The sequence below is a fragment of the Bombina bombina genome, chromosome 6, assembly GCF_027579735.1.
Source record: "Bombina bombina isolate aBomBom1 chromosome 6, aBomBom1.pri, whole genome shotgun sequence".
NCBI classification, from domain to species: domain Eukaryota; kingdom Metazoa; phylum Chordata; class Amphibia; order Anura; family Bombinatoridae; genus Bombina; species Bombina bombina.
The window spans coordinates 902,060,625-902,080,121 of record NC_069504.1 but is presented as its reverse complement, the minus strand read 5'-3'; the positions used below and the strand labels follow the sequence as shown (position 1 = coordinate 902,080,121).

At 41.0% G+C, this 19,497-nt stretch overlaps 1 protein-coding gene across 1 annotated transcript in view; it reads left to right on the top strand.

Annotated features, from left to right (window-relative positions):
* Window positions 1-19,497, top strand: part of ZWILCH (zwilch kinetochore protein) — a 208,947-nt gene that overhangs the window by 153,237 nt on the left and 36,213 nt on the right. Inside the window, exon 12 of the mRNA XM_053718525.1 lies at window positions 318-397. Coding sequence (XP_053574500.1) covers window positions 318-397 — 80 coding nt within the window. The remainder of the gene's footprint in view (window positions 1-317; window positions 398-19,497) is intronic.

Genomic DNA, 19,497 nt, shown 5'->3' with positions numbered 1-19,497 from the left:
TATGAAGGAAATTTGATAATAGAATCAATTTAGACAGTTGTTTAAAATTGCATGCTTTATCTGCTTCATGTCCCTTTAATGGCATCATTTTACCAGTACATTTTACCTAATAAGTTTAAGGCTTTTTCTAGATGTTTCTCCGTAATTCAAGTTGTCTTGACTCAATATACCCACCACTTCCTGAGTATGATATCACTTTAAATATGAAATTATATTGTTTATTTTCTATGTGTGTTTTTATATATATATATATATATATATATATATATATATATATATATATATTATTTTTTATTTTTTTTGTTCTTGTTATGTAGGTGTCTCATCATATAAAGATGTGGTTGATTGCTTCTCACTTATTATTCAGTCTCTAAAGCATGGGGAGGTGCATCCTTGGGTAAGAGTGTTTTATTAGTAATATGTTATAATTTGGACTTTATATATGTACATCTGTATGTCTAAATACAAATGTTGGTTGTTTCCATAAGTATTTTCGCCATATTTTGGGATATGCAGTGTGCTAAATTATTTTGGTGCCTTAGTACCAAAATTAGTAGTCATATTTGATGTGACTAAGACAACAGTAGTTAATTAAGGTACTTGTGATGGACACCGGCTACCCCATCTGGGTAACTCCACCAAAAGGGTCCTTCCTGTACCTGGAACTTGCAGTTACAGAGCGGAAAAAAGTGATTATAGCAAGAGCCCACCCAAATAACCAAACAAGACCAGTATTCAGGTAAAACATTTACAGAATTTATTGTGAAAACACACTGCTTATATACACACTGACAATCTTGATAAGGGTCTTATCTGAGTCCCCGATCTCCCGTCATTCCCTCCAGACAGACTGGCGCTCCCATAGAAGTCACAGTTCCATAGAGACCCCACAATACCTAGGTCACGGTTTCGAGGTGATCCCGAGGGAGCGGCGGCTATTCTTAGGTACCAGTGGAGAGCTCTGGACACAGAGGTGTCCCAGTCCAAAAAGCGACATGATTTGTCGCTGGGGTCCGGAGCGGCAACTGACCAAAGGTACACCGGGTAAGCCAGGGGTTGTAGGGGGGCCCGAAACCCCAAGTTCCCAAGGGAGCTCCCTTCCGGCAACCACCCCACTTTTTGCCCTTCATAGAAAGTACCAATCCTCAAAAGAGTGGAGCTCTGAGACAAATGGCCGCTGAAACGACCTAGGGTAAAGGTCAGCGGGGTTCCTAGGTAGCCCTGCCGGCTAGTAGTTTAATGAGCCGGGAAGGGTTCAGGCGGTAAGAGATCAGCTCTTCTTTGAGAACACAAGTGGGAGGGAGTTTGGGACATCCCGTAATCCACAAGGGGCCAGAATACAAGGTAATAACCAGTGACTCGGGTAGTAGGGGTATCCTTGGCAGCCTGGTATCCTTGACAGTACTATACTTTGCATTCAGAGCCTACTTTTGTTTTGTAACTTTGAGCTGCTACTTATTATAGGATAAAGTGCAAGCTTAATAAAATAAAAAATTTTCTTTCTTAAAGGGACACCATACCCAAAAATTTAATTTCGTGATTCAGATTGAGCATGAAATTTTATGCAAATTTCGAATTTACTCCTATTATCAAATTTTCTTCATCCTCTTGGTATCTTTATTTGAAATGCAAGAATGTAAGTTTAGATGCCAGCCCATTTTTGGTGAACACCCTGGGTTGTCCTTGCTGATTGGTGGATAAATTCATCCACCAATAAAAAAGTGCTGTCCAGAGTACTGAAACCAAAAAAAAGTTCAGATGCCTTCTTTTTCAAATAATGATAGCAAAAGAACGATGACAAATTGATAATATGAGTAAATTAGAAAGTTGCTTAAAATTGCATGCTCTATCTGAATTACAAATGAACAAATTGGGGTTCAGTGTTCCTTTAAGTTAGAGTCTACGATTCCTTACTGTTGGGAATTCATCACCTGGCCACCAGGAGGAGGCAAAGACAACCTACACCAAAGCTTTAATGTCCCTACTTCTTCCCTGACCTTCTCTGTATTTCTTTGAGCAGGTGTAGATAGAGGTGATTTTATTTGAAACGTGCTGGGATATTTATACCATACTACCCTCATAAGGTAAAACTTGAAATAGAGGGAAATAGAGTACTGGCTGTGCAACGGAAATCTCCTTGCGGAGGTTTGAGTCACAAGCCTTTCACGGGTGTCACTGGTCACAGTACAGGATGGGCTCTCTACTGTAACTCAGGTCCAACAGTCGGGTAAGATCAGTGGAGGGGACATGACTTTCAGTGGCCTGTCTCACAAAGCCCACAGTTTTTTTTATTAATAGTCAGCTAAGCTCAGCAGGCTTCTAGCAGATGCAATCATAGAGGTACCTAATTGCCAGCGCGTACCAGCAGGTTTTATGTAGGTACATTCAGACATATACTTTATAACCACTTCAATATGTCATCATTGTATTCCTTTGTGGTGTTTTTTGTGCACAATTTGTAGTAAACTCTGCAACATAGTACTAGACTAGAAGCCCGGTTTCCTCTCAGAGTGCAGTGAATGACAGAGGAATGTGAAGGGAGTATTGCCTATTGAATGCAATGGTCATCCTATCGGGGATCTATTTCATAGGTTCTCTGTTTTCGGTCGTAGAGATTCTTCTCCTACCTCCCTTTTCAGATCGACGATATACTCTTATATACCATTACCTCTGCTGATTCTCGTTTCAGTACTGGTTTGGCTATCTGCTATATGTAGATGAGTGTCTTTTGGTAAGTATGTCTTATTTTATTTATGACACTCTCAGCTATGGTTTGGCACTTTATATGTAAAGTTCTAAATATATGTTTTATACTTATATTTGCCATGATTCAGGTTAATCAGTATATTTCCTTCTTACAGACTGTCAGCTTCATTTTGGGAAATGCATATGAATACATTTTTTTCTTACCTGAAAATTTTTCAAATTGACTTCTTTCTAAATTGCGGGCTGTTAGGCTCGCGGGAGCAAAAATGCTATAATTTATTGCGTCATTTTTGGCGCAAGACTTTTTTGGTGTGAGAATTACGTTTGTTGACGTTATGATGTCATTTCCGGCGTCTTAGTTGGCGCTGAGAGTTTTCACGTAGTTGCGTCATCTATGACGCTCGTGTTTGTTGCAGACATTTTTGGCGCCAAAAAAATTGTCAATTGTGGGCGTCATACTTGGCGCCAGTTTTTTTGACATTATTTAAGTCTTTGTTTTTCCTTGCTTCTGGTTTCCAGAGGCTTATTCTGTTTGCATTTTTTCCCATTCCTGAAACTGTCATATAAGGAATTTTATAATTTTGCTTTATATGTTGTTTTTTTCTATTACATATTGTAAGATGTCTCAATCTGACCCTGTATCAGAATCTACTTCTGGAATGCTGCTGCCTGATGTCGGTTCTACCAAAGCTAAGTGCATTTGTTGTAAACTTGTGGTAACTGTTCCTCTGGCTGTAGTTTGTGTTAGTTGTCATGATAAACTTTCAAAAGCAGATAATATTTCCATTAGTAGTAGTCCATTACCTGTTGTTGTTCCTTCAACATCTAATGTTCAGGATATTCCTGTTAATGTTAGAGAATTTGGTGTTATCTTACAGCGCTATGAGTGGAAAACCTATAGCTTCTGTCTAAAGTGGGTCCCCAACTACCCACAGAGTGGAATAATACTTAAGAACTGACTAGATAGGAGCGCAAGAAGAGGCAAGGTCTAGTAGGGTTAAAGTAATATAAAAGGATATTTGTAATGCTAGACCACAAGTGGAAATAACACTGTATAGATTGTATAGCACTAATACTGGACCACAAATGTGGTGATGGCACTATATAAATGTGTGGACAAGATTCGAAATAAGTGTGTAGCAAAAAAACTCTTAGATTGTTTTCACAAAGGTATCACAAAAATTTAATATATATTATATAGGTAGACATGGATCCATGTTAACATTAAAACTTATGTTAAATTAAAACATTTACCAATAGAGCTGGTTAAAACAGATTAAAAAATATCACATATATATTAGCCTCACATATGAAATGAATGCTACAGTGGAGGCGTATGGACGCCAACAGATATGTACTGTTACAAATATAGAATAACGTACTGCGGCAAATACACAAAGAAAAAAGGTACAATTGACGTTAGTCCATGGAGTGAGTGATCTAATTACTGATTCGAAAATGTTGGTGAATATTGGAGGTGATAAAAACAACAGAAAAAATGGCAGCAGATATAGAAGTGGTGTTTAGATGGTTAACTCCAAAAAACGTGATCCACAAAAAAACGTGATCCACAAAAAATATATAATAATAAAACAGAAAACAGTCCAAATTTTTGTGAAAATATGTAAAATATAATTTGATCCAAAAATGTGAAAAAAGATGTGTAAAAAATATATAAAAAATGAAAACAACTAGTGTGTCACAGAAAAAACATATACAAATCTGATATGAAACTTAAGTGTCCCTGGATGTTACTCCATTAGTGTGAAGTGTCCCTTTAGTTGTAATCCTAACAATGAGGGATATGTAGAGATGAAAAAATTGTAGAAAAAATAAAGTAAAATGAATCTGGGAAGTCCTCAAAACCTGTGAATAAAAGATAATAGCATAGTATAATACTGTTTAAATATTCAATAGTTAAAAGGAATATATTTTTTCTTTGTGCATGATATACCTGTAAATTTTTAAGAATTTGTTTTTGATTCTATTCTGAAGGCTTTGTCTGCATTTCCACCTTCAAATAAATGTAAAAGGTCTTTTAAAACTTCTCATTTAGTTGATGAAATTTCAAATGACCAACAACATAATAATTTATCCTCTTCTGATGAGGATCTATCTGATTCAGAAGATCCTTCCTCAGACATTGACACTAACAAATCTACTTATAATTGAGTATATGCGTTCTTTATTAAAAGAAGTGTTAATTACTTTGGATATTGAGGTAACCAGTCCTCTTGATGTTCAGTCTAATAAACGTTTAAATGCTGTTTTTAAACCTCCTGTGGTTTCTCCAGGTTTTTTTTCCTATTCCTGAGGCTATTTCTGATATGATTTCTAAAGGAATGGAATAAGCCAGGTACTTCTTTTATTCCTTTTTCAAGGTTTAAAAAATTGTATCCTTTACCAGCAAAATCTATAGAGTTTTGGGAAAAGATCCCCAAAGTTGATGGGGCTATTTCTACTCTTGCTAAACGTACCACTATTCCTATGGAAGATAGTACTTCCTTTAAAGATCCTTTAGATAGGAAGCTTGAATCTTATCTAAGGAAGGCCTACTTATATTCAGGTCATCTTCTTAGACCTGTAATTTCTTTGGCTGACGTTGCGGCTGCATCAACTTTCTGGTTGGAGAATTTAGCGCAACAGGAATTGGATTCTGACTTATATAGCATTATTCGCTTACTGCAATATGCTAATCATTTTATTTATGATGCTATTTTTTATATCAAAATTGATGTTAGATCCATGTCTTTAGCTATTTTAGCTAAAAGAGCTTTGTGGCTTAAATCTTGGAATGCTGATATGACATCTAATTCTAGATTACTATCTCTTTCTTTCCAAGGTAATAATTTATTTGAGTCCCAGTTGGATTCTATTATTTCAACTGTTACTGGGGGAAAGGGAGTTTTTCTGCCTCAGGATAAAAAACCTAAGGGTAAATCTAAGGCTTCTAACTGTTTTCGTTCCTTTCGTCAGAATAAGGAACAAAAATTCAATCCTTCCCCCAAGGAATCTTCCTCCAATTGGAAGCCTTCCTCAAATTGGAATATATCCAAGCCTTTTAGGAAACCAAAGTCAGGTCCTAAGTCTGCATGTAGGTGCGGCCTTCATTCCAGGTCAGCTGGTAGGGGGCAGTTTAAGGTTTTTCAAGGATATTTGGATAAATTCTGTTCAAAATCTATGGATTCAGAGCATTGTCTCTCAAGGGTATTGAATAGGATTCAGAGTAAGACCTCCTGTGAGAAGATTTTTTTTCTCTCACATATCCGGTAAAAGCTCAGGCTTTCCTGAAGTGTGTTTCCGACCTGGAGTCTTCAGGGGTAATCATGCCAGTCCCTCTTCTGGAACAAGGTTTGGGGTTTTATTCAAATCTATTCATTGTCCCAAAGAAGGAAAATTTATTCAGACCAGTTCTGGATCTGAAGATTTTGATGAAAGAGTACCAACTTTCAAGATGGTGACTATAAGGACTATTCTGCCTTTTGTTCAGTAAGGACATTATATGTCCACAATAGACTTGCAGGATGCATACCTTCATATTCCGGTTCATCCAGAACATTATCAGTTTCTGAGATTCTTTTCTCTTGTTAAGTGTAGTCAGTCCACGGGTCATCCATTACTTATGGAATATATCTCTTCCTAACAGGAAGCTGCAAGAGGATCACCCAGCAGAGCTTGCTACATAGCTCCTCCTCTCACATGTCATATTCAGTCATTCTCTTGCAGCCTAACTAGATAGGTCGCTGTGAGAGGTCTGTGGTGTTTTTTAACTTAGTTTATTTCTACAATCAAACGTTTGTTATTTTAAATGGCACCGGAGTGTGCTGTTTATTCTCAGGCAGCATTAGAAGAAGAATCTGCCTGCGTTTTCTATGATCTTAGCAGCCGTAACTAAGATCCACTGGCTGTTCTCATCTGAGGAGTGAGGTAACTTCAGAGAAGGGGAATAGCATGCAGGGCCCCCCTGCAAATGAGGTATGTGCAGTAATTATTTTTCTGAGGAATGGAATTGACTGAGAAAATACTGCTGATACCAATGTAAAGTAAGTTCAGCCTTAAATGCAGTGATAGCGACTGGTATTAGGCTGATGAGTGTGTGTACACTGAATGTATTTTTTTAAGGAATGGAATAGACTCTGAAAATACTGTTAATACTGAAGTAATGTAGGAGCCTTAACTGCAGTAAAAACGACTGGTAGCAGGCTTATTAATAACACTTCATTACTTTTAAAATGTATGTTCAAAACGGTTACTGGCATGTTAATCGTTTTTTGTGAGGTACTTGGTGATAAAACTTATTGGGGCATGATTTTTACCACATGGCCATCTTTGTTTTCTGCATAGAAACAGTTTTCTGAGCTTCCCCACTGTTGTAATATGAGTGGGAGGGGCCTATTTTAGCGCTTTTTTTGTGCAGTAAAAATTCAGTCACAATCTGTCTACTTCATCCTCCATGATCCAGATCGTCTCTAGAGAGCTCAGGGGTCTTCAAAATTCATTTTGAGGGAGGTAATCAGTCACAGAGACCTGTGACAGTGTGTTTTGACTGTGAGAAAAACGTTAATTATTAAATTGTTAATCCGTTTTTGGGTATTAAGGGGTTAATCATCCAATTGCTGGTGGGTGCAATCCTTTGCTAACTTAATATATTTACTGTGAAAAATTGGTTGCTATAACTATTTTGGTTCATTGTTATTTCAACTGTGACAGCTTTTTGTGCTTCTTAAAGGCACAGTAGCGTTTTTTATATTGCTTGTAAATTTATTTAGAAAAGTATTTCCAAGCTTGCTAGTCTCATTGCTAGTCTGTTTAAACATGTCTGACACAGATTAATCTCTTTGTTCACTATGTTTAAAGGCCAATGTGGAGCCCAATAGAAATTTATGTACTAATTGCATTGATGCTACTTTAAATAAAAGTCAATCTTTACATGTAAAGAAATTATCACCAGACAACGAGGGGGAAGTTATGCCGACTAACTCTCCTCACGTGTCAGTACCTTCGCCTCCCGCTCAGGAGGTGCGTGATTTTGTGGCGCCAAGTACATCAGGGAGGCCCTTACAAATCACTTTGCAAGACATGGCTACTGTTATGACAGAAGTATTATCTAAATTGCCAGAATTAAGAGGCAAGCGCGATAGCTCTGGGTTAAGGACAGAGCGCGCGGATGAGGTGAGAGCCATGTCAGATACTGCGTCACAGTTTGCAGAACGTGAAGACGGAGAGCTTCATTCTGTGGGTGACGGATCTGATCCAGGGAGACTGGATTCAGAGATTTCTAATTTTAAATTTAAGCTTGAGAACCTCTGCATATTGCTAGGGGAGGTATTAGCGGCTCTGAATGATTGTAACACGGTTGCAATTCCAGAAAAATTATGTAGGTTGGATAGATACTATGCGGTACCGGTGTGTACTGACGTGTTTCCTATACCTAAAAGGCTTACAGAGATTATTAGCAAGGAGTGGGATAGACCTGGTGTGCCCTTTTCCCCTCCTCCCATATTTAGGAAAATGTTTCCTATAGACGCCACCACACGAGACTTATGGCAGACGGTCGCTAAGGTGGAGGGAGCTGTTTCTACTTTAGCTAAGCGTACCACTATCCCGGTGGAGGATAGTTGTGCCTTTTCAGATCCAATGGATAAGAAATTAGAGGGTTACCTTAAGAAAATGTTTGTTCAACAAGGTTTTATCTTACAGCCCCTTGCATGCATTGCGCCTGTCACTGCTGCAGCGGCATTCTGGTTTGAGTCTCTGGAAGAGGCCATTCGCACAGCTCCATTGGATGAAATTATGAACAAGCTTAAAGCACTTAAGCTAGCTAACGCATTTGTTTCTGATGCCGTCGTACATTTAACCAAACTTACGGCTAAGAACTCCGGATTCGCCATCCAAGCTGCAGAGCGCTATGGCTTAAATCCTGGTCAGCTGACGTGACTTCTAAATCTAAATTGCTTAATATTCCTTTCAAAGGGCAGACCTTATTCGGGCCCGGCTTGAAAGAAATTATAGCTGACATTACGGGAGGTAAGGGCCATGCTCTACCTCAGGACAGGGCCAAATCAAAGGCCAAACAGTCTAATTTTCGTGCCTTTCGTAACTTCAAGGCAGGAGCAGCATCAACTTCCTCCGCTCCAAAACAGGAAGGAGCTGTTGCTCGTTACAGGCAGGGCTGGAAAGTTAACCAGTCCTGGAACAAGGGCAAGCAGGCCAAGAAACCTGCTGCTGCCCCCAAGACAGCATGAAGAGAGGGCCCCCTATCCGGAAACGGATCTAGTGGGAGGCAGACTTTCTCTCTTCGCCCAGGCTTGGGCAAGAGATGTCCAGGATCCCTGGGCGTTGGAGATCATATCTCAGGGATATCTCCTGGACTTCAAAACTTCTCCTGCACGAGGGAGATTTCATCTTTCAAGGTTATCAGCAAACCAAATAAAGAAAGAGGCGTTTCTACGCTGTGTACAAGACATTTTACTAATGGGGGTGATCCACCCAGTTCCGCGGACGGAACACGGGCAGGGATTCTATTCAAATCTATTTGTGGTTCCCAAGAAAGAGGGAACCTTCAGACCAATCTTGGACTTAAAAATCCTAAACAAATTTCTAAGAGTTCCATCATTCAAAATGGAAACTATTCGAACCATCCTTCCCATGATCCAAGAGGGTCAGTACATGACCACAGTGGATTTAAAGGATGCCTACCTTCACATACCGATTCACAAGGATCATTATCGGTACCTAAGATTTGCTTTCCTAGACAGTCATTACCAGTTTGTAGCTCTTCCCTTCGGATTAGCTACGGCTCCAAGAATCTTTACAAAAGTTCTGGGCTCACTTCTGGCGGTACTAAGACCGCGAGGCATAGCGGTGACTCCGTACCTAGACGACATTCTGATACAAGCGTCAAGTTTTCAAACTGCCAAGTCTCATACAGAGATAGTTCTGGCATTTCTGAGGTCGCATGGGTGGAAGGTGAACGTGGAAAAGAGTTCTCTATTACCACTTACAAGAGTTCCCTTTCTAGGGACTCTTATAGATTCTGTAGAGATGAAAATTTACCTGACAGAGGCCAGGTTATCAAAACTTCTAAATGCTTGCCGTGTCCTTCATTCCATTCCACACCCGTCAGTAGCTCAGTGCATGGAAGTAATCGGCTTAATGGTAGCGGCAATGGACATAGTACCATTTGCGCGCCTGCATCTCAGACCGCTGCAATTGTGCATGCTAAGTCAGTGGAACGGGGATTACTCAGATTTTTCCCCCCTACTAAGTCTGGATCAAGAGACCAGAGATTCTCTTCTATGGTGGCTCTCTCGGCCACATCTGTCCAAGGGGATGACATTTCGCAGGCCAGATTGGACGATTGTAACAACAGACGCCAGCCTTCTAGGCTGGGGCGCAGTCTGGAACTCCCTGAAAGCTCAGGGATTATGGACTCAGGAGGAGCAACTCCTCCCAATAAATATTCTGGAATTAAGAGCAATATTCAATGCTCTCCTAGCTTGGCCTCAGTTAGCAACTCTGAGGTTCATCAGATTTCAGTCGGACAACATCACGACTGTGGCTTACATCAACCATCAAGGGGGAACCAGAAGTTCCCTAGCGATGTTGGAAGTCTCAAAGATAATTCGCTGGGCAGAGTCTCACTCTTGCCACCTGTCAGCGATTTACATCCCAGGCGTAGAGAACTGGGAGGCGGATTTTCTAAGTCGCCAGACTTTTCATCCGGGGGAGTGGGAACTTCATCCGGAAGTCTTTGCTCAACTGATTCTTCGTTGGGGCAAACCAGATCTGGATCTCATGGCGTCTCGCCAGAACGCCAAGCTTCCTTGTTACGGATCCAGGTCCAGGGACCCGGGAGCGGTGCTGATAGATGCTCTGACAGCCCCTTGGGTCTTCAACATGGCTTATGTGTTTCCACCATTCCCGATGCTTCCTCGTTTGATTGCCAAGATCAAACAGGAGAGAGCTTCGGTGATTCTGATAGCGCCTGCGTGGCCACGCAGGACCTGGTATGCAGACCTAGTGGACATGTCGTCCTGTCCACCGTGGTCTCTACCTCTGAGACCACGAGACGGAGTCGGTTATTGATACCTTAATACAGGCTAGGAAGCATGTTACCAGAAAAATTTACCATAAGATATGGCGTAAATATTTATATTGGTGCGAATCCAAGAGTTACTCATGGAGTAAGGTTAGGATTCCTAGGATATTGTCCTTTCTACAAGAGGGTTTAGAAAAGGGCTTATCTGCTAGTTCGTTAAAGGGACAGATTTCTGCTCTGTCTATTCTTCTACACAAACGTCTGGCTGAAGTTCCAGACATTCAGGTTTTTTGTCAGGCTTTAACTAGGATTAAGCCTGTGTTTAAGACTGTTGCTCCGCCGTGGAGCTTAAACTTAGTTCTTAATGTTCTTCAAGGCGTTCCATTTGAACCCCTTCATTCCATTGATATCAAGCTGTTATCCTGGAAGGTTTTGTTTTTGATGGCTATTTCCTCGGCTCGAAGAGTCTCTGAGTTATCTGCCTTACATTGTGATTCTCCTTATCTGATTTTTCATTCAGACAAGGTAGTTCTGCTTACTAAACCTGGGTTCTTACCTAAGGTAGTTACTAACAGGAATATCAATCAAGAGATTGTTGTTCCATCACTGTGTCCTAACCCTTCTTCAAAGAAGGAACGACTTTTGCATAATTTGGACGTAGTCCGTGCCCTGAAGTTCTATTTGCAGGCAACTAAAGATTTTCGTCAAACTTCTTCCCTGTTTGTCGTTTACTCTGGACAGAGAAGAGGTCATAAGGCTTCGGCTACCTCTCTCTCTTTTTGGCTTCGTAGCATAATACGTTTAGCCTATGAGACTGCTGGACAGCAGCCTCCTGAAAGGATTACAGCTCATTCTACTAGAGCTGTGGCTTCCACCTGGGCCTTTAAAAATGAGGCCTCTGTTGAACAGATTTGCAAGGCTGCGACTTGGTCTTCGCTTCACACCTTTTCAGAATTTTACAAATTTGACACTTTTGCTTCTTCGGAGGCTGTTTTTGGGAGAAAGGTACTTCAGGCAGTGGTTCCTTCTGTTTAATGTTCCTGCCTTGTCCCTCCCTTCATCCGTGTACTTTAGCTTTGGTATTTGTATTCCATAAGTAATGGATGACCCGTGGACTGACTACACTACAAGAGAAATAAATGTATCAGGTAAGCATAAATTATGTTTTTTCTAGACAAGCATTACCAATTTGTTGCTCTTCCATTTGGCCTAGCAACAGCTCCAAGAATCTTTTTAAAGGTTCTGGGTGCCCTTCTCTCTGTATTCAGAGAACAGGGTATTGCAGTGTTTCCTTATTTGGACTATATCTTGGTACTAGCTCAGTCTTTACGTTCTGCAGAATCTCACACGAATCAACTAGTGTTGTTTCTTTGGAAACATGGTTAGAGGATCAATTTACCAAAGAGTTTCTTGATTCCTCAGACAAGGGTCACCTTTTTAGGTTTTCAGATAGATTCAGTGTCCATGACTCTGTCTCTAACAGACAAGAGAAGTTTAAAATTGGTTGCAGCCTGCCGGCACCTTCAGTCTCAGTCATTCCCTTCAGTGGCTATGTGCATGGAAGTTTTAGGTCTCATGACTGCAGCATCGGACGCGATCCCCTTTGCTCGTTTCACATGAGACCTCTTCAGCTTTGTATGCTGAATCAATGGTGCAGGGATTATACAAAGATATCACAATTAATATCCTTAAATCCCAATGTATGACACTCTCTGACATGGTGGATAGATCACCATCGTTTAGTTCAAGGGGCTTCTTTTTTTTTTGGCCAACATGGACTGTGATCACAACAGATGCGAGTCTCTCAGGTTGGGGAGCTGTTTGGGGATCTCTGACAGCACAAGGGGTTTGGAAATCTCAAGAGGCGAGATTACCAATAAATATTTTTGAACTCCATGCAATTCTCAGAGCTCTTCAGTTTTGGCCTCTGTTAAGAGAGAACCGTTCATTTGTTTTCAGACAGACAATTTCACGACAGTGGCATATGTCAATCATCAGGGTGGGACTCACAGTCCCCAAGCTATGAAAGAAGTATCTCGAATACTTGTTTGGGCGGAATCCAGCTCCTGTCTAATCTCTGTGGTGCATATCCCAGGTGTAGACAATTGGGAAGCGGATTATCTCAGCCGCCAGACTTTACATCCAGGGGAGTGGTCCCTCCATCCAGATGTGTTTTCTCAGTTTGTTCAGATGTGGGGTCTGCCAGAGATAGATCTTATGGCCTCTCATCTAAACAAGAAACTTCCCAGATACCTGTCCAGGTCCAGGGATGTTCAGGCGGAAGCAGTGGATGCGCTTACACTTCCTTGGTGTTATCATCCTGCTTACATCTTCCCGCCTCTAGTTCTCCTTCCAAGAGTGATTTCCAAAATCATCATGGAACAATCATTTGTATTGCTGGTGGCGCCAACATGGCCACACAGGTTTTGGTATGCGGATCTGGTTCGGATGTCCAGTTGCCCGCCTTGGCCACTTCCGTTACGGCCAGACCTACTATCTCAAGGTCCGTTTTTTCCATCAGGATCTCAAATCATTAAATTTGAAAGTATGGAAATTGAACGCTTAGTTCTAAGTCATAGAGGTTTCTCTGACTCAGTGATTAATACTATGTTACAAGCTCGTAAATCTGTCGCTAGAAAGATTTATTATAGAGTTTGGAAGACTTACATTTCATGGTGTTCTTCTCATAAATTTTCTTGGCATTCTTTTAGAATTCCTAGAATTTCACAGTTTCTTCAGGATGGTTTGGATAAGGTTTTGTCTGCAAGTTCCTTGAAAGGACAAATCTCCGCTCTTTCTGTTTTATTTCACAGAAAGATTGCTATACTTCCTGATATACACTGTTTTGTACAGGCTTTAGTTCGTATTAAGCCTGTCATTAAATCTATTTCTCCTCCTTGGAGTCTTAATTTGGTTCTGAAGGCTCTACAGACTCCTCCATTTGAGCCTATGCTTTCTTTGGGCATTAAACTGCTTTCTTGGAAAGTGTTGTTGCTTTTGGCCATCTCTTCTGCTAGAAGAGTTTCTGAGCTATCTGCTCTTTCTTGTGAATTTCCTTTTCTGATTTTTCATCAGGATAAGGCGGTTTTGCAGACTTCTTTTGAAGTTTTACCTAAGGTTGTGAATTCCAACAACATTAGTAGAGAAATTGTTGTCCCTTCCTTGTGTCCTAATCCTAAGAATCCTTTAGAAAGATCCTTACATTCTTTGGATGTGGTGAGAGTTTTGAAATATTATGTTGAAGCTACTAAAGATTTCAGGAAGACTTCTAGTCTATTTGTTATATTTTCCTAGGAAAGGTCAGAAGGCCTCTGCTATTTCCTTGGCCTCTTGGTTAAAGCTTTTGATTCATCAAGCTTATTTGGAGTCGGGTCAAGCCCCGACTCAGAGAATTACAGCTCATTCTACTAGATCAGTCTCCACTTCATGGGCTTTTAAGAATGAAGCTTCAGTTGATCAGAGTTGCAAAGCAGCAACTTGGTCCTCTTTGCATACATTTACTAATTTCTACCGTTTTGATGTATTTGTTTTTTCGGAAGCAGTTTCTGGTAGAAAAGTTCTTCAGGCAGCTGATTCAGTTTGATTCTTCTGCTTTTGATTTAAGTTTTTTTCTTTCAATTGGAAATAAACTTATTTTTTTGGATTGTGGACTAATTTTTTCAGCGGTATATGGCTGTTTTATTTTATTCCCTCCCTCTCTAGTGACTCTTGAGTGGAAGACTCCACATCTTGGGTATTGATATCCCATATGTCACTAGCTCATGGATTCTTGCCAATTACATGAAAGAAAACATAATTTATGTAAGAACTTACCTGTTAAATTAATTTCTTTCATATTGGCAAGAGTCCATGAGGCCCACCCTTTTTATGGTGGTTATGATTTTTTGTATTAAGCACAATTATTTCCAAATTTCCTTTGTTGATGCTTTCTACTCCTTTCTTTATCACCCCACTGCTTGGCTATTCGTTAAACTGAATTGTGGGTGTATTTATAGGCATTTTGAGGTTTGGGAAACTTTGCCCCTCCTGGTAGGATTGTATATTCCATATGTCATTAGCTCATGGACTCTTGCCAATATGAAAGAAATTAATTTATTAGGTAAGTTCTTACATAAATTATGTTTTTAAAACTTCTCATAAATTAGATGAATTTTTAAATGACCGCCAGCATTCTGATTTATCTATCTCTGATGAGGATCTATCTGGTTCAGAAGATTCTGCCTCAGATATTGACACTGACAAATCTTCATATTTATTTAAAATGGAGTTTATTCGTTCTTTATTAAAAGAGGTGTTGATTGCATTAGATATGGAGGAGTCTAGTCCTCTTGATATTAAAACCAGTAAACGTTTAAATTCGGTTTTTAAACCTCATGTAGTTATTCCAGAGCTTTTTCCAGTTCCTGATGCTATTTCAGATGTAATTTCTAGGGAATGGAATAGTTTGGGTACTTCATTTACTCCTTCTTTAAGGTTTAAGAGACTGTACCCTTTGCCGTCTGATAGATTGGAGTTTTGGGAAAAAATCCCCAAAGTTGATGGGGCTATCTCTACTCTTGCTAAACGTACTACTATTCCTACGGCAGATAGTACTTCTTTTAAAGATCCTTTAGATAGGAAGCTTGAATCTTATCTAAGGAAGGCATTTTTATGTTCAGGTCATCTTCTTAGGCCTGCTATTTCTTTGGCTGATGTTGCTGCAGCTTCAACTTTTTGGTTGGAGGCTTTAGCCCAACAAGTACCAGATCATAATGTGTATAGCATTGTTAAGCTAATTCGACATGCTAATAATTTCATTTGTGATGTGTCCGGTCCACGGCTTCATCCTTACTTGTGGGATATTCTCTTCCCCTACAGGAAATGGCAAAGAGAGCACCCAGCAAGAGCTGTCCATATAGCTCCCCCTCTAGCTCCGCCCCCCAGTCATTCTCTTTGCCGCTCCGAACAAGTAGCATCTCCACGGGGATGGTAAAGAGTATGTGGTGTTAGTTGTAGTTTTTTATTCTTCTATCAAGAGTTTGTTATTTTAGTGCCGGTTTGTACTATTTACTCTAAAACAGAAAGGGATGAAGAGTTCTGTTTAAAGAGGAGTATGATTTTAGCAGCAGTAACTAAAATCAATTGCTGTTCCCACGCAGGACTGTTGAGCCCAGAGAACTTCAGTTGGGGGGAACAGTTTGCAGACTTTTCTGCTCAAGGTATGATCAGTCATATTTCTAACAAGACATGTTAATGGTAGAAGACTGTCAGTTTTCCCTTAAGGGGTAAGTAAGCCATTTTCTTAGACTCATAACAGATTAAGGCTTACAAATGGGCTCTGCACTGGTTGACACTATTGTGGGCTAAATCGATTGTTTTATTTCATATTTTAATGGCATTTAGTGTGTTTTGTGCACTTAAAAGCACTTTTGGGAACATTTTTATCGCCTGGCATTGAGTTAGATGGCTATTTCAGTCAGGAAGGCCCCTTCACTCTGGTATGCAGAGGAAGGAGGCCCCGTTTTCGTGCAGTTTACTTCCATGGCAGTGCATGCAGCTTCATGTGAGGGGTCCTGTGGTATACTAAAACGGACTCTGGAAGGTTTATTTCATTGCTGAATAACTCTCAGGGAAGGTAAAAAGCCGCAGCAAGGCTGTGGCTGTGATTGTAGTGTATTAAAATTGTCTAATTGAACAAATAGCTCCGGTTTGCTCATTTTAAGGGTTAAAGTCTTGAAACTTGGTGTGCAATACTTTCAAGGCTTTAGGACTCTGGGGTAAAAATTTTGTAAAAATCTGACATTGCCTTCATTGTTTTTCAATATATCAGAAATAAAGTGTGCCTGTTTATTATTTAAAGGGACAGTAACGCTTTTCTTTAAAAACGCTTTTATTGCATTATTAGCCTGCCAAATTCTGTCTAACATGTCTATACCTTCAGATGGCTTATGTTCTGTGTGTATGAAAGCCAAGGTGGTTCCCCCAATTAATGTTTGTGCAAATTGTGTCATAGCGTCCAAACAAAGTATGGACAGTACTGCCACATTGAATAAGATTGCCCAAGATGATTCTTCTAATGAAGGTAGTGGGGATAGTTCCTCATCCTCTCCTTCTGTGTCAACACCAGTTTTGCCCGCGCAGGCGATACCTAGTACATCTAGCGCGCCAATGCTTGTTACTATGCAACAGTTGACAGCAGTAATGGATAATTCTATAGCAAATCTGTTATCCAAACTGCCATCCTACCCTAGAAAGCGTGACAGCTCAGTTTTAAATACAGAAGATGAGCAGGTTGGCGCTGAGGACAATTTATCAGTTATAACCTCACATCAATCTGAATTGGCAGTGAGGGAGGGCCTGTCTGAGGGGGAAATTTCTGATTCAGGAAAAGTTTCTCAGCAGGCAGACACTGATGTCGTAACATTTAAATTTAAGTTAGAACATCTCCGAACCCTGCTTAAGGAGGTCCTAACTACTCTTGATGACTGTGATTCTTTGGTAATTCCAGAGGAATTGTGCAAGATGGACAAATTCTTAGAGGTCCCAGTGCACGCTGATGCCTTTCCGATACCCAAGCGGGTGGCGGATATAGTGACTAAGGAGTGGGAAAAGCCAGGTATACCTTTTGTTCCACCTCCTATATTCAAGAAAATGTTCCCCATTGTTGACCCCAGAAGGGACGCATGGCAAACGGTTCCTAAGGTTGAGGGGGCAGTGTCAACGTTAGCTAAGCACACAACTATTCCTATTGAGGACAGTTGCGCTTTTAAAGATCCTATGGATAAAAAATTGGAAGGATTGCTAAAAAAGATATTTGTTCAGAATGGAAACCATTGCAAGGCTGGAACAAGGGTAAACAGGCCAAGAAGCCTGCTGCTGCTACCAAGACAGCATGAAGGGGTAGCCCCCGATCCGGGACCGGATCTAGTAGGGGGCAGACTTTCTCTCTTCGCTCAGGCTTGGGCAAGAGACGTTCAGGATCCCTGGGCACTAGAAATAGTCTCTCAGGGGTATATTCTAGAGTTCAAGGAACTTCCTCCAAGGGGAAGGTTCCACGTGTCTCGCTTATCTTCAGACCAGATAAAGAGACAGGCATTCTTACATTGCGTAGGAGACCTATTAAAAATGGGAGTGATAAACCCAGTTCCAACAGCGGAACAAGGTCTGGGTTTTTACTCAAACCTGTTTGTAGTTCCCAAAAAAGAGGGAACTTTCAGGCCAATTCTGGATCTAAAAATTCTAAACAAATTCCTCAGAGTTCCATCATTCAAAATGGAAACCATTCGGACAATTTTACCAACAATCCAGGAGGGTCAATATATGACTACCGTGGACTTAAAGGATGCGTACCTGCATATTCCTATCCACAAAGATCATCATCAGTTCCTGAGGTTCGCCTTCATGGACAAACATTACCAGTTCGTGGCTCTTCCGTTCGGTTTAGCCACTGCTCCCAGAATCTTCACAAAGGTGCTAGGGTCCCTTCTAGCGGTTCTACGACCGAGGGGCATTGCTGTAGCACCTTACCTAGTCGACATTCTAATCCCAGCGTCGTCTCTTTCCAAGGCAAAGGCTCATACAGACATTGTTCTAGCCTTTCTCAGATCTCACGGGTGGAAGGTGAACGTAGAAAAGAGTTCCCTGTCTCCGTCAACAAGAGTTCCCGTTTTGGGAACAATAATAGATTCTTTAGAAATGAAGATCTTCCTGACAGAGGTCAGAAAGTCAAAGCTTCTAAACACTTGTCAAGTTCTTCACTCTATTCTTCAGCCTTCCATAGCTCAGTGCATGGAAGTAGTAGGATTGATGGTTGCAGCAATGGACATAGTTCCTTTTGCTTGAATTCATCTAAGACCATTACAACTGTGCATGCTCAATCAGTGGAATGGGGACTATGCAGACTTGTCTCCCCAGATTCAAGTAGACCAGGTAACCAGGGATTCTCTCCGCTGGTGGTTGTCTCATGGTCACCTGTCTCAGGGAATGAGTTTCCGCAGACCAGAATGGGTCATTGTCATGACAGACGCCAGTCTCTTAGGCTGGGGTGCGGTCTGGGACTCTCTGAAAGCTCAAGGTCTATGGTCTCGAGAAGAGTCTCTTCTTACGATTAACATTTTAGAACTGAGAGCGATATTCAATGCGCTCCTGGCATGGCCTCACCTAGCAAAGGCCAAATTCATAAGGTTCCAGTCGGACAACATGACGACTGTAGCGTACATCAATCATCAGGGGGGAACAAAGAGTTCCTTAGCGATGAGAGAGGTATCCAAGATCATCAAATGGGCGGAGGATCACTCCTGCCACCTATCTGCAATTCACATCCCAGGAGTGGACAACTGGGAGGCGGATTATTTGAGTCGTCAGACTTTTCATCCGGGGGAGTGGGAACTCCACCCGGAGGTTTTTGCCCAGTTAACTCAACTATGGGGCATTCCAGATATGGATCCGATGGCGTCTCGCCAGAACGCAAAGGTTCTTCGATACGGGTCCAGATCCAGGGATCCCAAGGCGACACTGGTGGATGCATTAGTGGCGCCTTGGTCGTTCAACCTAGCTTATGTATTTCCACCGTTCCCTCTCCTTTCCAGGCTTGTAGCCAGGATCAAACAGGAGCAGGCCTCCGTGATTCTAATAGCCCCTGCGTGGCCACACAGGACTTGGTATGCAGACCTGGTGAATATGTCATCGGCTCCACCATGGAAGCTACCTTTGAGGGAGGATCTTCTAGTACAAGGTCCGTTCGAACATCCAAATCTAGTCTCTCTCCAACT